Source organism: Thamnophis elegans, chromosome 1 (assembly GCF_009769535.1).
Source record: "Thamnophis elegans isolate rThaEle1 chromosome 1, rThaEle1.pri, whole genome shotgun sequence".
NCBI lineage: Eukaryota > Metazoa > Chordata > Lepidosauria > Squamata > Colubridae > Thamnophis > Thamnophis elegans.
In genome coordinates this window covers 82,928,553-82,949,366 of record NC_045541.1, presented here as the reverse complement: position 1 = coordinate 82,949,366, position 20,814 = coordinate 82,928,553, and the positions used below count along the sequence as shown (strand labels likewise).

At 34.3% G+C, this 20,814-nt stretch overlaps 1 protein-coding gene across 1 annotated transcript in view; it reads right to left on the bottom strand.

The window, feature by feature from the left end:
* The window catches only part of ABCC8 (ATP binding cassette subfamily C member 8), a 59,432-nt gene that overhangs the window by 26,284 nt on the left and 12,334 nt on the right, over positions 1–20,814 (bottom strand). The window contains 12 exon segments of the mRNA XM_032222394.1: positions 1,736–1,771; positions 2,067–2,102; positions 2,484–2,589; positions 2,814–2,889; positions 4,517–4,627; positions 5,378–5,483; positions 6,861–7,006; positions 8,078–8,118; positions 13,320–13,482; positions 14,565–14,699; positions 15,008–15,163; positions 17,239–17,402. Coding sequence (XP_032078285.1) covers positions 1,736–1,771; positions 2,067–2,102; positions 2,484–2,589; positions 2,814–2,889; positions 4,517–4,627; positions 5,378–5,483; positions 6,861–7,006; positions 8,078–8,118; positions 13,320–13,482; positions 14,565–14,699; positions 15,008–15,163; positions 17,239–17,402 — 1,276 coding nt within the window.

The following is a 20,814-nucleotide window of genomic DNA, read 5'->3' as shown; positions in this document are numbered from 1 at the left end:
AAAATATGAAGATCACTTTCTTGGTTTGTCATTTGCATTTCATTTTTAAATTTTAAATTCAGTCAGTTTCTTTTATATATCCAATGAAACATCTTTTTCTAAGTCCTTATGTTGGCCGATCAGTTGTAAATCCACTTTTGATACCATCTCTAGCTTGCCAAATAAAATTTGTTCAACATTTGTCATTTCTTAAATAACTTTTGACATAGTATATCCATAGAAACATTTAGTCATGCCGGCCACATGACCATCACAGAGACGTCTTTGGACAGTGCTGGCTCTTTGGCTTTGAAACAGAGTTGAGCACCACCCCCTAGAGTCGGGAATGACTAGCACATATGTGCGAGGGGAACCTTTATCTATAGAAACAGACATTATTACTGACATTGATGATATTGTACGTAGTTACTATTTTCTTATTCTATTCCTCAAAAGTTTCCTTCAGTATTTTTTGTTATAATGTCTTGCAACATTTCAGAGTTGTAATTCTTTACCTAAAATCTTTAGTTCCCCCTAGTGTCTTGTTTTTTAAATTATCAAATTGCTTATCTTTGTTTTGTCTTGTAAAATACAAAACAGAATCAATTTCCCATGAGAAGCTGTTTGTTCTTTAAAAAACTCCAAAATATTATCACAGTATAAAAGTTTCAATATTCCAATTTTATTCAGATGCTTAGTCCATTTATAACTTTCTAAGATCAAAATCTCATTTAGCTTTTTGTTGTTTCTTTGATCTTGGCTGTGGTCATCAGCTCCACTTTTGCAAAGCTATCTTGAGTTTGCCATATCTTCCTGGAAGAAGTCACAGTTTGGCATTTCAATAGTAAAAGAAACTTAATTTATTAATTCCTCTGAACAATTGTGTAAGTCATTCTTCATTATGTATCACCATATTAATTCAATATAAAAGATGACATCTGTGGTTAGATTGTCTCAAATCTGGAAGAAAACCTTTTCTTTCAAAAAGTACTGTTAATGGACATTTTCAACTCATATTAATCATTATGAATGCTTATATCCTTGAGTTCAACTTATGGCTTTCATTGATAATCATACAGATACTGTATGATATAGATGGACTCTGACATCTTAATGAGCAGAAACATTTATTCGCTATGCCATTTTCCTGAATTATGCATAATTTAGCAATTATCCAAATTATGCACAATTTAGCAATTATGTTGTACCTTTAGTCATGATATAGTTCTTCCCTGATTTTCATATCTCAACCATTGAGAATATCATTTAGTCAATAATGCCTTTTTGTCTTGATATATATTCTTTGTCTTTTTCTCCTTTTTCTAACTAGCTTCAGAGAAATGTCAGTCAACTCCAGCAAAATCTCAGTGACACTCAGTGTTAAATGTAAAATCTTAGCAGTGCAGACACAAAGTATTTTTTCAAAGAATCATAAAAGCACCAGATAGTATTATTCCAGTAATATAGTATATGGGTTGTTCTGATTTTTGCACATCAGAGAATTATAATGATAAAATGCAGATTCTCTATAAAGCAGAATTTCTCAGTTTACAAAGTTAGCAGAAGTTATCTAGACTTTTGTATAAACATATTGGATATTTAGGGATTTCTCTCTCTTTTGACATAACACTATACAGAAAGCACATAAAAGATCTTACAATCTTGATCTTTGATCTTACAATTAAAGCATAATGAAACTGCTTTGTTGACCGAAACTTTTACAAGTTTTTTAACACTGTTTTAAAAAATACTGTACCTGGACTCCATTTCAATAGTTGTTTCCATGTCAGAGCTGCAAAACAGGTACACAGTAACTTAGTAGTTTTTCTAATGCAACTCATTAGAAATGGTTGATTTTTAAAAGTAAATGAATATGACCAACATTCATAGACTTGTGATATACAACAATTCATTCTGGATTTAAGTCACTGTGATGGGTCATCCCAAGCATCAAAACATTCTCATCGAAATATCCTATACAATTTTTTCTGATACTTTGATTTTTTTTCTTTAAAAAACCCGCATCTATCAGATTAGATGTTTTTGTTTCTTTGCGTTGTATGACAGAATCAAATGAATTATCATACCTAACATCTTCCCCCGTCTCACTGTCAGGAATGTTGCTGTAATATCAGAAATAACAGAAGAAAAAATGATTATAACATTTCCTCCACAACATGACCTTTTCCTATTTTATCTGACACACTAAAGCAACTTTATATATTTCGCAGTTTGAAGGCAAATGGGTGTTTTTTTTTCAATTAGACACAAATTTACTGCAGTGTGATCAATCTTCTCAGTTACAAGTACAATGATACAAAAAATGTGTAGGTGGCTGTGACCCACACAGACACATGTTGATTCTACAGTTAGCAACTATATGCAGCATCAATACATTTCAGAATTCATGCTCTAGTAATATAATTCATATATATTAACGACATGACAGGCCTGTACCTTAAACAAAAAGCTAAACAGCAACTAAAAGGATAGACTAAAATTACCTGTTCCAGATCACATTTCCAGATATCTTCTGCATCTCTCCAAGTATTCCTAACAAGAGAGATGATTTACCACAGCCTACTTGTCCCACAATCATTGTTAACTGACCTGCAATTAGAAAAAAAAATCTATTGTTCTTGAAATGTTGACTTCATTCACCCCAGTCCAGAGAGCATTAGGTAACTGATTTTTAAATGGACCATTAAATGGACCCAATTTTTTCTCATGCACATGTACTCTTGTTTCTGTTTTGTGCTCAGGCATTTATTATTGCATAGTGCTTGATTAGGAACATTTGCAAATCCTAATCATTGTAATAGATGCATTAATACCTTGAGGAATTCGAATATCAACACTGGATAAAGTTGGAACTCCTTCTGGCGTCCATGTGAAAAACCCATTCGTGACCTATGGTTGCAAGAGCAACAAGAAAATAAACTATCTATGTTGTTACAAAACATCATACGTATTTTCCCTTTTAAAATTTCTCTTTTAAAAGTATTGATAATGGGCAACTGTTAAATGGAGGGGGGAACCTGGTTCATAGATAACAGAATAGAGAATGTCCTTATCTGGTCTATGACCTCCTTCCCAAACTTTTCCAATTCAATCAAAAGAAGCAGTTTTAAATTTCTATTGCAATATCATAGAATGCATGATACAAGATCAAATAAATGAAATAGATCAAATAAATCTTTCTCTATTTCATCAGTATATTTCTTTCTGGATTAATTTGCATTTTGGTTTTTAATTTTTTTTTGCAATTTTGCAATTTTGCAATTTTAATAGATTTGTGTGCCGCCCAATCCCGAAGGACTCTATGCAAAAAGAAATAAACAATCAAAATCCCATAACTCTTCCTATGAGACTTTAGTGTTCCTTTCTTCATGTACAGAACTATCATGTTATAAGAATAATGTGTCTCTAAGTATTATTTGTTTACTGGAAGTAGATTAAATTAACTCAGATTAGCTTTTTTTTCTGTAAAGTGTTTAGGTCTGAAAACCAATTCTATATACTCCTCGGGATAAATTCATTTGAACTAAGCATTGTTTATTTTTAACAATTAATAAAATTATGCAGCATAACTAAGAGCAATACTAAACATAAAAATGCATATAGGCTGATTCAATATTGAGCACAGAATAAAAATAATTATATATGTAGCAATTAAATTCTATTTCTACTTTCTATAGACAATTATCCTCATAGACTGTTGGAGAAATAAAATTTACAATTAGCCACATTTATTTTATTCATATAAAATAAAATCAGATTAAGAAACAGAGGTTAGTAAGTGGAAGTTAATACAAAAGGTGGAGGACATGCAGCCCTATAATCCATCTTCTAGTTATCATACCAGATAGAGAACAACTTTGTGTTTATTTTTAAAAAAATGGTTGAGATATGTGTGGAGACACCATTGTTTCCATAGAAGTCTTTTATTCTAGCCCCTGATACATGGGGACTCTCAGTACATACTTAATGTGAGGAAGAATGCATAATGAATCTGCTCAGAGGCCTTTATTCTTTCTTAATAAAATTGACATGAAGATTACTACAGATGCTACACCTGCCCTAGCATAATTTAAGCCTGAAACTTAATAGAGTGGAAAGAGTAAATGGCTAGGTTTATACATTATGCTAAGCTATATTTTGATTTGCTTGATTTTGGTTATTGAGCCTCATTGTTTTATGGCATGGTGTGATATGTGAATAAAATTGTGATGCGATCAACAAATTAGGGTTAATAAAGCTATGTGGAAACTACCATTTTCTCTCTCCTAGCAATTAATCCATGCTCCTCCAAGAGGCCTATCTTCCAATCTGATAATCGTATTGCCAAAATTGTTGTCTATTTTCTCTGTTAACAAGAAAAAAATTGGTAGTCCTCTACTGCAGGAGATAAATTTGGATTGTATTCTCAGTTTGGGACTATAATACTAGTTAAAATGTAAACTACTAGAAAACTAAACAGAAAGAAACTTTTGTATATTAGAAACAACATAATTAGAAAGAGTGACCTTATTATCACCTTTACACAAAAATCATCTGCTTCTGTGCTGCTAACAGATCTTCTTACAGGAGAGTTGTAATTGTTCCAGTCCTCTCTGGCAGGTCTCTTACGATTAACAACTTTGAGGGTCTGTGCAAGACCAGGAAGACAGAAACATGGTGAGTGGGGACATAAATGCAGATGCCAGCAACGGACAATGAGCTAGTTTCCTAGTAGATGTACTCCTTCCCTAAGAGAAGAAAAGGTGGTTTCTACCATGAATGTTTGGGTTGAGAATAGGCAGAGGTGAATGGACTTGGTCAGTTTTGGGTGGGTTTAAATAATGTACTAAGCCATAATGAGGTTTTATTTATGATAGCATAGTGCAAAAGATCATCTCAACTTTTTCTGGATGCAAACCATGGTTCGTGACTTAGCAAAATAACTGAAACAAGATACTTTGACTACTTAAACCCACCACTTAATTCAGACTATGGTGCAACATGATCCATGAGATAATTTTCTAAGCATGCGGTTGTGAATTATCTTGGATCTATTACTACTGCTGGGTATTTAATCCTGTTCCAGGGGATTCTGCATGCCTTTATATAGCACTGTTGACTGAGATGCATCCCAACCATTCTGATAAGGATTGGATTCCCCCCCCCCTGCAATTGTTTCACAATGCAGCTGGCAGTTCCTACCAGAAAACTGTCTCATCATCCTCTGCTGGCTTTAAACAAAGATCAGTCACCATGTAATCTACAATAAGTAGATGTTAAATTTTACTACTGTGGCTATTAATTACAAGGAAAGTGACAGTTATTGGCATTACTGTACTAGCAAAGATTTAAGAATGGGATGTTGCCAGTTTCCCAATCAAATTAAAATGACACTTACAAGACTTTGATATTTGCTGTGGTTGTCTGGGCTTCTTGGCTCAGAACATCTATCATGCTCTTCTGCAATTTCTTCACTCGAGAGAAATTCATTTAACTTTTGGACACTATGAAAAGAGAAGAATGGTAGCAAGCTAAACAAATTATACCACTGCTACATACAACAACAGTGTTCATTACTTTAGGAAACTGCAGCCCTTGATCCCATTTTGAGGTCCAGCCCTGGACAGATAAGGATTCCATTTTGATTGGATAAGGATGCATAATAATGCACTGAAATGATCACAAATACATACCGCCCTTTTAGGAATCTGAATAAGAATATTAAGCTAGCTTGTTATTAGGACTTTCTATTTATACTTTGCATGTCAGTTTTTAGGGCTTTTATAGGTATGTTTAGGTATTGTTTGATTAGGCTGGGTTTCAGTTTCTATGGAGAATAACTGTACCCACCAAATATATTTTGGAACAAAGCTGTGGGATTCTAATTATTGTCGAAATCATGAGCAGAAAAACTTCATTACTTCATTATACTTGGAGTATAATCTTGAAATTTTGATGGCTTCATGTCTGCTATTGATTATTTATTAGAATATTTATAACATGTATGTGTAAGATATTAGATCAGCACTAGCTAGCATTGAGGATGTTACATAGTTTGGGAATGGAACTTCTGCAAGAAAACAACCAAGCTCAGAGAGCACCAAGGACCTTAAAAAAAGTACTGAAAAGTACATTATGCCTTCTGATAGTAGGAAGGATGAAAAAAAACCCCATAAGAGATACAAACGGGAGGTAACAGTGTCTGAACATATAATAAATTCAGGAAATATGGTGAGTCCATAATAAAATGTTATGTTGAAATCTCCATATTGCCTTGTCCATAGATAAGGGGTGTCTCTTTTTCAATAATCTGCATAGATCTTAAAGTCTAGTCAAATTGATTCTGAGCATGACAGAGAAAAGGTGCCTGAGAAGACACTAGTTACATCTATTACGTACTTACATATAGGTAAAGACATTTAAAAGTACATTAATACTAAGTGATAATTTTCAGTTTCTTGACATTTTTTTATGAAGGCAAAGGATGAAGTACAAAAGCAGCAGATTCTGCACACATGTTATATCATGGAAGGCATTAAAGCACAAACTTCTAAAAGGATGCGTATTCACAGTTTGAGCTGTAAAATTCTTATTGAATTAATGTGGATTTGTGGTAATCATATAAGACTTATTAAACAGTAATCAGAGATGAATTGTGTGATAGAATGTAGTTGTGTGTGCAAAACAGAATGGGATGAGAAAATACAATTAAGATTTTCTCACATATTATCATAAACATTTAACACATTTTAAAATCTATGATAACACTATTATACAAAATGATATCCTAAATAAATCCTAAATGACTCCCAAGGCAATGGAGGTGACTATTTTAAACCAAGTGTCTTAGCTTTTGGGGGAGTTCACTCATGAAACCTTACCTTACAAGAGCTTTAACAGTGGATCTAACCACACTGGAGAGTAGGAACAGGGGTGTCACAAGGATGTGGAAAAGGGAGAGCGATGCAAAGGCCACCGAAGGAGAAAAGTCAGCATTGACAAAGAGATGGGTATGGACAACAAATGTCTTATTAGAAAAACAAAAAACAAAACACATTACTTCAGACCATATATCTATTAAAGACATATTTTCAGTCAGATTTTTTTTACTGAATTTCAAAAATCCAAAAGATCAGCAGAACTGTTATTCTTATAGAACTATGGATGATCACCAAACATCAAAATTTATATACAACTATAAATAGACCTCTTATGTATATGTATACCATTTTTCCTTTATTTATTTATTTTACGGGTGTGCTTGCATACTCTTTTGTGGTGGTTGTCACTTGGTGATGTTTGTTAATATTAGTTGCCCAGAACAACTTGGAATAGGTGCCATACAGATTAAGTAAATAAAATAGATCAAAGAAGCTTCTCTGAATGTAGAGTTAAGCCCATGAGTTGTGACTTGAAAAGTGCCTGAATTTGCCCCATTTAAGACAATTAATTGTATTTGATTACTGCACTACTTTCAAAAGAAAGTTCTACCCAAAGGAAGATGGCAATGAGAATGGGCTGGATTCTGTCCTATATGTAGTAGACAGAATCAGTTACTGTCAAGAGATTCAAGAATAACAAAACCAAACTTACTATTCAATATGATTTTCTATAGCTTTTGAAATAATATAAAGTAGTTGCTACTCTTTTTTTTACCCATCCATCATTCTGTCAGCCAGTGCATTGAGAACATAATCCACCCTAGCTCCAAACCAGTACTGTTTCTGGAAGATGCTGAGTTTCAGTTCAGCATCATCTTAAAATCCTTAGGTGCATCTGCAATGGGAAAGGCCAGTGATTTACACTGACCTTTTAAAATTTATATTTCATCTTTTATTGCAGTCCTTAGTATAATCTTTCATGTTGTTCCTGTGTTTCTTATCTCTCTGCAAAGCTTTTTTTCCCTAGTAGCTATTGGGAAGAGTAATTGCTGAAATTTGGTGTCTTCCTTCCTATAGCATGAACAAATTTTATGGACCCAGATCTCCTCGTATGTAAAGTCAGCAAAAGCAGAATCAACACGTTCATTACTAAAAAGGTGTATCTTTCTCTATTTTTTTCTTTAAAAATTGCATTTAATATAAATGTTTATACTTACTATAAGAACAGCTGCAATTGGTATTGCTGCATTCATGAAAACTGTAGGGAAAATATTTTTTCTTATTATATTTACATACTTTTGTATCTAAATCTCTTTCATTCTCATACATTTTATTTACTTTAGAAGAGTACTAACTGCTATAACAAAATGCAGTGAAAAAAATTATGCCAATAATTACAGACCCAATATAAATGATGGTTAGCCTTTTTCTTTTAGATTACTTGTTTTATAATCAGGTATAATAGCTACAATACATTGATATTGTACTGTATTATTCAAAGAAAGACATATTGCGATTGTTCCAAGCAGATTTCTTTACTGATCCTCATCTACAGACAACATCTTGCATTACTAAAGCAGACTACCACCCCCGTAAATTGAAAACTCTAATGGAGAAGCAATTTTCACTCTCTTTATCTCACACAAACCATCTGAATTGAGTTGTCTCTTACTCCTCTGGAATGCATTCCCTCCTTCCTGGGAATCCAGGCTATATTCATCACAGTTCTAGTAGTGCTTCTGTACCATGAATGATAGCAAGAAAATAATGACTAGCAATTTCCAGGGACTTTCTGGGTAGATTTGATGTACAATACTGGTTTCTTCTCTGTGTCTAGGCAAATGGATTCCCTATTGTTCTGAGTCTTCTTTGCAGATGGTCATAAAAATATATTCTATTACAGTAATATTACAGTTTATTATTTATGTTGCCAAAATTTCTTCCTAATTTTAACAAGTAATAACTGTCAAATTGTTCAATATATTTCAGAAGTAGGATACTCATATTCCTTTCAGTTTCCTGGTTCACACTGCAATCTTATTGCAGCAGCCAAACAGGAAATATTTCGAATATTTCAAAATTGAATAAAATAAGCTACAGATAAGCTGTCTGGGCTTAATTAAACATAAATTTGGAGGGAAGGCAAAGAATGTTCATTATAAAATACATGTTTTAAAGCAAAAAATCCGAGATTCATTTCTTGGCATCTATAAGTCGAGCTGATTTCTCCCCCGAGTTCTGGAAGATGGCTACAGTGTCAGCAATACAGAACTACACGGATTTAATGTGTTATTTTATTTCAGGCAGGTTAGTATGTATCCTGTAGAGATGGACAACCATCTTTGTAATTTTATAGGGTGTCCATAAGCCTGTAAAAAGTAAGAGATTCTTTGACAGGGGTCACATGCTATCTTAACTATGGTTTGCTTAACAATGGATTGTTCAATAAACTGATTGGCTAGGGTTAGATATGCAAAGTCATAAAGCACTGTTCCTTAATTAATATATTGATCTCTCTCTCTCCCTCCCTCTCTCTCCCCTCCCTCCCTTCCACTTTTTTCTAACATAAATGCAAATCCAAAGACTGGTGATGTAGTGGTTACAATGCAGTATTGCAGGCAAACTCTGCCCACAGCCTGGAGTTCCATCCTAATGTGCCTTCCATCCTTCCAAGGTTGGTAAAATGAAGATCCATATTATTGGTGGCTATATGTTGACATTGTAAACTGCAAAGAGAGTGCTGTAAAGCAATATGGGGAGGTCTAAGTGCAAGTGTTATTTTCATTAAGCTCAGAGCTGGAAGGTTAAATCAGACGTGGGTTGCTCCTGGTTCGGCCCAGTTCGGCCGAACTGGTAGTGGAATTCTGGCCTGGGTCACAGATCCAGCAGCGACTCAGGCCTGTCATACCCCCGAATCAGTTCCCTTGCTTCCACTGGGCTGCTACTATTTTGGTTTTTAGTAACTGCACTTGCGCAGTTTAAAATTTACATTGAACAGCGCACATTCGGGTTGCAAATAGGTAGTAAAACCAGCAGCAACCCACCCCTGGGTTAAATGTCCCACATCCTATGTGCCAATGACAATTCATTATCTCTATTAATACATTAAAATATACCTTAAGAGTTATTTGGATTGATAATTCTAACATTTAAAACAATTCATTATCATACGCTATTTTTTGGCTGGCTTCCCACATCATGTTAAGCCATAAAGTTTGTTTGGTTTCTATGCATTTTGTTTTATGTCTTATGTTTTAATGTAGTGGTCTCAAGATCTCATCTTATGGGCTCCCTTTTCTTCCAATTTCTTCCACTAGCCAAAAGCCAACTTTTAGGATGGATTTGGTGGCAGGTAAACTGAACTAGCACAGGTTAGTGAAAAAGAATCATGACTTGTCTGACTAAGTAGATGTACAGATCTGAGCTACAAAAAACAGGGCAATTAGAAAGAGTCTTGTGTATTATTTTATTGTCACCTAGAAGTTGTAGAGACTTTTGCATTCCACATTTGTTTAATCATAGGTAACAAAACAAGAGATGATGGATGGAAGGATGGGTGAATGGACATCCCTTCCTCATTTCCCATAGTGATCTCTTATGAAAGCATGTTCTAAATAAGAAAATGTGTTTCTGGTAATTCACAGACATCTGGAGGGAAGCAAGTGGGTAAATTTTGTTCTGCAGTAATGTTCTTCAAGCAGATTAATTTTGAAAGAAAAAGATCAAGATTGTTTATTCCTTAGAGAAAAGAAAATGAGTTAAAGTACTTATGATAATAAGTATTGCCAATGTGCCATATGTTTTGTGCATTTGGTTGCTTATTATCATAGGCCAGTGTAGCTCCATCTCAAGAGACATCTTTCATGATGAACATTTAGCCTGATAAATAAGATCTCATAGGAACTAAGGAAAACATAAGCAGCTTTCTAGTGCTAAAGGGTAAAGTTAATTACCTTAAGTACAGCCAAATTTGAAAAATTTCCCAGGGCCTTTTTCCTTGCCCCTGCTTACTGTTTTTAGTTGCTTAAAAACAGATTGGGTGACATACTATTTATCCTTTTGGAGATTAGTGAAGAACTCCTATTTGTTATCAAATGTTTCACTTATAATCAGTTTTAATGATTTCAATCCACTGCATTTATTTACAGATGCCACAGTAATAATCTTTCTTACTATGAAACACTTAAAATGCTGCCCTGGTATTAATCGCATAGTTACAATTAATATTGTTGTTTATTTTACTTCTAATATACATACATTGTTTAGAGACCAATTCTATATCCAGGAGTAAGAACTAAATGGAAGTTAATTCTTGGTAAATAAGCCTATAAAATCAGTATCAGTCTGATATTATATAACACAACATTCCAGAAAATTTAACAATTGGCTCTCTCAAGCCTCAGCAGGCCATCTGTTATTTTATAATAAATTCCTTTTTTACAATGAAACTTTATTAAAAATTAAGATTACAATATTCCTGTAACATTTTTACTTATTTCCTTTTGTCTTTTCTACTGCTCAATTCACTATTCATACCAAACAACTGTTGAACAGTCAACAGACAAAAGGAAGTAAGTAGTCATTAGGTCTGAATTATAGGCAAGTAAATTTCATGGAGAAATGGTCTCCTTTGTATACCTACCTTTTTATGCTCACATATATAATACATTATTTACTGTATCAGGAAAAAAAATCAGTTATAGGCAGCTACTAGCATTTAAATTGCTCCTCAGAGGATCATCTGGAATGGAAAGTCAATTACTTATTTATGCATTATTAAATGTTTGGTACTTAGTTTTCACATTTGTCAAAAATCTAAAATTATTTCAGTCTTGGACTCATTAATTTAAGTGGAATCAAAAATGCAAAACTACTGTGAACCAGAGGTGATATTCAGCAATTTCTGACAAGTTCTGGAAAACTGGTAGCAGAAATTTTAAATAATTTGGAGAACCAGTAAATACCACCTCTGGCTAGTCCGCCCACATCTATTCTCTGCCTCCCGAATCACAGGTGATCGGGAAGAAATGGGAATTTTGCAGTAACCTTCCCCTGGAGTGGGGAGGGAATGGAGATTTTACAATATCCTTCCCCTGTTATGCCCATCAAGCCATACAATGCCTACCATACCACACCCACAGAACCGGTAGTAAAAAAAATTGAATCCCACCACTGCTGTAAATGTTTTATAACTACACACAATTCTTGTCTGCTTAATCTTTAAAGATGCGGAGAAACATAATTCAATCCTAAATTGCAAATATTATCTACTATTGGTATAAAACAGCTGTCTGCAATGACAATCCCAAGTCAGATGTAAAATTAATTAAACATGCTATCGCCTAAAAGCTAGAAGTATTCCCAATGGAAAAATAAGGGAAATTGGTCATTTCATGACACAGGACTGGTAATTATAGTCACTTATCTTATCTTAGGATAGGCATTATCTTGTAATGCAAAAGAATATCCATGTATCTACAGTTGTACATTTGATTATCCTGTTTTGACCACAGATAAGAAGATGTTTACACCATATTGGAGTTTGTTTTAGAATCCTGTGTAAATTGAAGAGTTTAAATGATTTTCATATAAACCAGTCAATTTGAAAAGAGTAAAGAATAGTTTGGCATGATCTGTGAACCAACTATTTATTGGAGATACAGCTTAGATCAATTTTGACCACAGATAATAAGATGTTTACACCATATTGGGGTTTGTTTAGAATCCTGTGTAAATTGAAGTGTTTAAATGATTTTCATATAAACCAGTTAATTTGAAAAAAGTAAAGAATAGTTTGGCATGATCTGTGAACTATTTATTGGAGATACAGCTTACTGTTTTGCTTTTACTTCATGCAAGCATGAATAATATTACATTAACAAATATTCTGGATGCTTGAAAAGCATTTAATTCAATCTACTATTGAGTAGATTTGCACATTTTGTCCATTTTTAAAAATATTGAAAAATGGATAATTATTTCAATATTATGATGTAGCACAAATAACTTTCTAGCATTAAAAAGATAAACTCAAGTAAAACTCCAAAGACTGTAAAATCTTTTTAATAAAATTTAGTTTGAAGAAATAATGCTTGTGTAATGGGATCTACTTTCTCCTTTTACTTTCAAGAAAATTCACCCAGTCCATTTGGACTGAGTATTTGAGGATTCAAGGAGAATTCCAGGTGGAAGGGAACAAATGATTTGTTGATGAACTAGCAGGAGAAATTCATTCTATTGGCTGCTTTGATTTACATTAAAAAAAAACATATATACAATTGGTCTTGCCTTTGAAAACCAATTTTCCAAAGACTATAGTGCAGGATTTTTTTTAATGCTTTGGGAGTTTTCTTGGTATGGAAACTGATTCCTTTAAATTTGCAGTAAACTAACTGAAAATTTATTTATGTTTATGCAAACATTTAAACTGACTTTGGGAACAAAAAGTGAATTACTTACTTGATATAGAGGTATAAAGAGCAAAAGACTTAAGACTTGTCATTTCCTTTTGCCGAGTTTCTTCCACACTACTATGAAAAATGTGTTCCCAGGCATAGAGCTTAAGTAGTTTTATGCCTCGAAGCATTTCATTTGTTTTCTTCAATCTCTCATTGGAATATTCCTGGATCATTGGCATAAAAAATAATTTTGTATTATAGTGAGATCATAAGATATAGCATTATATAACAATCCATGGTAATGCAAATTGGTTACAAAAACCCCACGCTTCAATTTTTATTTAAATACTTCTTCCCGTCTTATTTATTTATAATATTTCTAGCCCACTGTGATCAAAAGAGATTCTTGATAGTTACATATAATTATACAGATTAAAATACATACAATAGGAGTAAATCAACAACAAAAGCAGTATGAATAAACCCATTCAACATAAACTAGAAATAAATAATAAAACAAAGATGGCAATGTTCACATCTGGGGAAAATTCTCCAAAACAATTCAGTCTTTAAGAATTTCTAAAATACCAGTGAAGAGGGAGCCAGTTTGATCAGCACTGCTATGAAGAAGGAATACTGCCTGTATTTTCTGAAAGAAAAGGATTTGCAACAATGTCTCTCTGGTGGATCTGATACTGACAGGAATATGCAATCTGAAGGGACTATAATGCTAAGGTATAATGGGCTTTATATGTCAATGCTAACACATATTACATCTGGAAACTAAGCAGTAATTAATGCTGGGTCTGGAAAACTGCCTTAGTATGCTCCCACACCTGAGAACCCAAAGAAAGTGTTCTACTACATCTGTAGCTCCCAAATACTCTTTAAAAGCACTTCCAAAAGGATCAAAAGTTAGATGTTAAATATAACCAAGACCAATTGTCATTAAACTGATTACATGGCATATCTGCTCAGCTTTGTATTGGTTTAGTTGTGTGGAATACAGATATTTATTTCTTTAACAGAACCAGGTTTTTGTTTCAGAAAAATGAAAAGCAAAACTGTGCCATTCCTCTCTTTTTTTTCAATTTGCTGGGTAGTTATTTTGAAACTATAAGTAGATTAAACACTATAAAAATACAATACAATGGGGAATTTGTCTCACTACACCTAACAGAACTCACTTTTGATTAGATGCAATATGAACAAATTATACCAAGGACACTCTCAAAGATCTGAGATTACAAGTTTATACTCTGGAATTGTGAAATTGGGTGGGTATACTAATCTTGGCAGAACTTACCAATGTGCTTCTTTGAGCTTGTGAAAGTTTTGTGGCTACAAAGTATTGGACAGGGGCCAGCACTATGATTACAGCTGCTCCAATTAAGGCACTGATTCCAAGCAGGTAGTAGAGCAGAACAATTCCAACAATAATCTGCAATGATGGAAAGAGAAGGGATGTTGATTCGTGCAATTGATGCAATTCCAAAACTGGATGGCAAGGGCTTTTAGGAAAATAGGAGGATTCTAGACACGTCATAAATTGTCATTTTTGGAAGAGATGTAGGATGTCTTCCAAAAAAGGAAAGCACTTCAGGATAACTACAAAATTAGAGAAAAAAAGCTATGAAGATTCAAGAAACTTAGATCTTATGATCCCATGGGACAGTAGAAGGTAAACATTTTACATTGACGTCTGTTCCCTTGGGTTAATGTTAATTAATAATCCATTCATTTTCTTACCTGTACAGGCATAGCCCAGAGATTAGGACAAAGGAAGAAGAACCACATTAGCTGGTTTGTGTCTATTGCAACCAGGTTACAGATCTGACCTGAGGTCATTTCCCCCATGGACATGTTTGAGGTTGATAGTCTCATGATCTTATTATAAATTTTTGTCTAGAATGAAAATGTTCAGTTTTAATTGAAAGAGAAAAAGCAAACTTCCACATTGATAATACTTTGTTCTATATTGATAACATCTATAAGCAATCACGATGATAGCAAAACATTAGGATTATAAGAATATTGAGAATGCTGAAATTACATACTAGCATCAGGACATCTAATACAAATAGATATATTGCAGCATTTTTATATAATCTATCTTATCTCATGCTACAAGAGAGTCTATGGATATTTTCAGTCATCCAGGTCATGGTTGTCCCAAGGGTGCTTTTTTTAAAGAGGCAACTGGACTTTTTTTTGTTTTTCCTTGAATACGGTTCACTTCTCATCCAAGAAGCTTCTTCAAAAAAACAAAGAAAGTCCTCTTGCCTCTTGAAAAAAGTACTGTTGGGTCATGCTCTGAGATTTATATAATAAAATGAGATCTATCTATTGTCAAAATCTTTTTTCAAAAGGTTGGGGTATGTATTCCCAGGAAAATATTTTTGTTAATAAATATTTCAAATTAAATAGGACTTGAATTTTGATACAAATAGATGGCTAAAAACCCAACAGGTTTATGAAGAGAAATATGTGAATATCACTCCTAGACCAATTTCCATTTTAAGCAGAACTCCTATGTTAACATCAATCAGTTATTATAAAAAGATTGATGTTTAAAGGATTTTAAAGGAAATTTCACTAGAATGGATAGTTTCCCAAGGTTTTCAGAGCTTAGAAATTAGAATAACAGTGAGGGTTCCACGAGCCTTCTTCATTTGACATAAGGGGATAATTATTAAAAAATCAATTTTTATTTCTCACTGTTACTGGGGCCCTCCTGTTAAAATTAGAGCTCTTAAGACTTTAGACTTAAGTTCAGTTCAACTGTATTCCCATATTTACTAGAGACCATGTTGGAGAAAACAGTGTATCAGTTATTTAATAAACAATTTGATCTTAAAAGAAATAAAATTTATTTAGAAAAAAATCAGTTGAAGCCTACTTGGTATAATTGAAATAGTTTGATTCTATCCCTTTTCGGGAGTGAAAGACTACATTCAACATGCATTTAAAAAGGTGGTATTCTTTTTCTTTCACACACAAAAATCACAGACATAAAACACGCCTATCCAACTAGAATCAGGATTGTATTTTGCAAGTTAACATTTAAAGTAATACGAATATGACAAGATAATGCGAGAGAACAACTTTTTGTGCCCTTGATCAGTTGGACGCCTGGTACAAGTCACTGCAGTTTTTTTTGGCAAGATTTTTTTGAAGTATTTTGTCATTATGTCCTTTCTAGGACTGAGAGAAAGTGATGGGCCAAGGTCACCCAGCTGACTTTGGGCCTAAAGTGAGACTAGAACTCACAGTCTTGTTGCTTCTAGTCTGGTGGTTTAGCCACTACACCAGATTGACTTTCACTGTTGGCAATTAATTATTGCTATTTCTGGTATCAGAGGTTCATTTGCTTCATTTTCTTCTTGTTTCTTTTTCTTTCTTATAAAGAAACCCAAGCCGTGATCTATTTGTGCTGGAATCAGATGAGCTATTAATTTCAAGAGCCATGTAGGACAGCTGCAGCTTATATAATGAAAGCCAAGGACATGAAGATTGTCACAGTAGAAGAGTTTTTCCTTAACTCAAGAGCATCTATAAACGTTACAAATTTTATTGCTCTCACCATCACAGTGAAATGCATTTTAATGACATTAAGTATTTGAGTACCAAATACCTGACATTAAATACTTTGAATATTTAAGATGAAATCATAGATTATTAAGGCATCAGCCTTTTCTTTGTTATATTGTCACCTTCACTGGAAATTGTCATTTTCATTGACAGTCCCTTTTCTAATTCTGCTCTTTTTATTTTGAAAATATTTGAGAAAGTTATTTTACTTATTCTCCGGATCCCTCATTAATATTAGCTCAATCTGAGCTTTAGCTTCCTGATACCACCTATACAAATACATACTACCTCTGTGGGGGTTATACTTTATTAATAAAATGCTTTTTTCTATTAATTAGCTGTAAAATAGAAACTTTTCACAGCATGAATCTGTAGGATATTTGAAATACCTGTATTGCTCCTCTTAGGTTAATTCCTGTTTCAATGGCCACATAGTATGATGCCTGGAGAAAGGTTCTTTGCAATAGAAGTGCAAAAAAAAGGAGGACTGATAACACGTAAGGATTAGCCAAGAATTCTTGAGAAGAGATGAAGAAAACACCCATCATTTAGCCTGTAGGGAAAAAAACCCCAAAATAAAAGGCTTTTTAAAAAACTTCTGTTATTAAAGAATTCCTATAAATGCAACAGAACATAAATGCACAATGGAAACTGCAGAAATATTGGAAATTACTTAGAAGGTCTTGCAAATGGAAATAAGGTAAATATGTCATCTAATTTGATTGTCATAAGAATGCTAGCATCTCTATAAAATAATTTTATGGTTAAAAATAACATTCATTGTATTTCCCATTTTGAAGTCAGCCTTATTTCTGTCAAAAAAAACCCTGTTTGTTTGTTTGTTGTTGGATTTTTATGCCGTCCTTCTCCCAAAGGACTCAGGGCAGTGTACAACATTAAAAAAAACACATATTACAAAAGTTAAAAAGGAAATTAAATAAAGTATCCAAAACAAACCCAATTAATATTAACAATACAATTTTAAAAATTAGATTAAAATTAACAATTAAATTAATCATTTATTTTATTCTGTTCAGGCCAGGCCGGCTTGCTGGAAAAGCCAACTTTTAGGGTGCATCGGAAGGACCGGAGGTCAGGGGATTATATGAAGCTCTGGGGGCAGCTCATTCCCGAGGGAAGGCGCTCCCACAGAGAAGGCTCTCCCCCTGGAGGTTGCTAGCTGACACTGTCTGGCCGACGGCATCCTGAGGAGGCCAACTCTGTGGGATCGCATTCAGCAGTAGGAGGCTACTGGTGGCAGTAGGTGGTCTAGCAGGTACCCTGGGCCTAAGCCATGGAGTGCTTTAAAGGTCATAATTAGTACCTTGAATCGCACTCAGAAAACACCAACAACCTCATGGATTATTTCTATTTTCTAAAGAATAGCCAGAGGTGGGTTCCTATCAGTTCACACTTATTCGGTAGAACTGGTTCGTCAATCTACTGAACCGGTTAGAAGAGGTTCCACCAGTGGACCCGGAATGCAGGCCACACCTACAGAAGAGGTTCCAAAATTTTGAAACCCACCACTGGTCCTTGGATATGATTATTCTACACAATCATGCTCATAGTTATAAACTCAGTGCCTCTGTGAAAGGTAAGAATGACTACTGCGTTTGTGATGCATCAGAACATTGCGTGTGTTGAAATTGTTTAAACGCAAACCAAAGATGCCTTTTAAAAAACAAGCTTACATCATATTCTTATGCATGCCAGTGCTGTGTGTGAGGTAATTTAAGGTGGCTCTGACAAGTGTCATCGGGATCTTCATATCCGGTCACATGGGCGGCAAGCCACTCCCATCCAGTTACATGGGCAACAAGCCACTCCCACAAAGGAGGCCACACCCACAGAGTAGGTTCGAACAATTTTGAAACGCACCACTGAGAATAGCACTTCATTTTGTTGCCAATTTTATTCAGGTATATTAGCCATCAGAAGGAGAACAAAGTAATAAGATGAGGCCAGTTTTTAAATATATATTCTCAAGCTTTAAAGCATGTATTCTGTATCAGGGCAGATAATAAAGTTGACAATGTGGTGTCCTTCAGATGCAGAAACGTATTCAGAAACAAACAAAGATAATGTCAGCATAGCACCTCCATCAAATAAGAATCCAAGGCTTTAAATTCCTCAATGCTCAAGTTTTATTAGATAAGCCATGTTGGCACATCTGGGAAAACCGGAATCTGAAAGATTCCAGGTTTTCCACACACAGTTGAAAGTTCAAGATCCTGCCCCAACACTCACAAGTCTATCACATGGCCCAATCAGAAATTGCCATGAAGGAAGATTCCTCCCATTCACATCTGTCCAGGTTCAGGACAAGGTGACCTTTCCGAGAAGGAATGTTATTGTGGCTACATATCTACTATGCTCCATACATCCTCCCTCCCAGTTTCCCACAGTAGAATATGTTTGAATACGTGGCAGGCTTGACAGATGCATTAAAAAATCCCCCTTTGAGCTATTTATGAAGGTTTTCCTAAGTAAAATTTTGCAACTAGCACATGCTGAAAATAATTTGGGCAATTTAGATCAAAACAATTGTGTGTCATCTTTTTGATGGAACATATTATTTTGTATGATATGTTACATGATCATATTATTAATATTAGGCATGTATCTGAAAATGCCATTTTGCTATTTTTAGAATTATGCTGGTAATTAGAAATTATAGTATCTTCAAGTGCTTCATTTTGCATATAATATTATCATTTGTCTGTTCTCAATATTAATAAAAATCAAAGTTAAAAGCAAAGAGGCAATAGTAATGATTAAAACTTAGCATCCGAAGTTTGCTTGTCCACAATAACGCAAGCACCCTTGGGTGAGGTTAAAGAGATTGTATGTATCTGGTGTTAGTTTTGTATTACAATTGTAGGTCACTAATAACCTTGACTGGAAGCCAAAGCATCAGGATAATTTCATTCAACTGATTCTTCAGGAATGTATTTGAGAAGCAGAAAGACAGGGAGGGAAGTTCTTAAGAGTCAGTAAAGTGTTGAACTGGGCTTTTAAAATGGAATCTAAGGAATGTGTGCCTATCTTACCAATATCAGCTCTCCTTTTTGATTAGATATAAGCTAATTAGGTACTTTGAATACCTTACACTGTCTTCTTTTTGCTCTGTTTTAAAACTTTTTTAAAAAGAGGAAATCCTCTTCCTTCCTGACTGAGGTCTTTAGTATCTGCATTTGAGAGAGATTTTCTGAAGCTCTAGAGCAGTGTTTTTCAACCTTTTTTGTGCAAAGGCACACTTTTTTCATGAAAAAAATCACGAGGCACACCACCATTAGAAAATGTTAAAAAAATTTAACTCTGTGCCTATATTGACTATATATAAAGTAATTCTCCCACGGCACACCTTACACTATGTCACGGCACACTAGTGTGCCACGGCACAGTGGTTGAAAAACACTGCTCTAGAGGCCCTGTGAGAGCAAAGTGCTCTTGCTTGACTTCTAGAGTATTGGCAAGAGTCCAGAGAAAAGGTCCGGAGAAGCCTCTCTTATCCAGGATATGTTTGTGTGTGACATACCAACTAAATCAAGGTGCACATTTTGGAATTTTAGACATGCCAAGTTTAAAATCTTTAACATCACTAGCTTTATTTCATTATGTTTTAATTTCCTTTGGGCAGATTCTGGAGAAAGTAGGAGGCTCTAGGACCTCTCCTATTGGACTGAGGTTTGAATGAACATTGATAGTGCAATTTATTATTTAACTTATAATATTTTAAGTTGTTTTCCAATGTTTGTAGGAGTTGTGGGTGCTCCATCACTGGAGAGAAGAGATTGTACAGCCATTTGTCCGGAATGGTATCGGGTCTCCTGCTTGAGCAGGGGGCTGGACTAAAAGACTTCCAAGGTCCCTTCCAATTCTATTATACTGTTACTATTACTAATATAAGTTGTCTATGAAATAGTGAAGGAGAACATTTTTTGGGGGGGGGTTAAGAATGG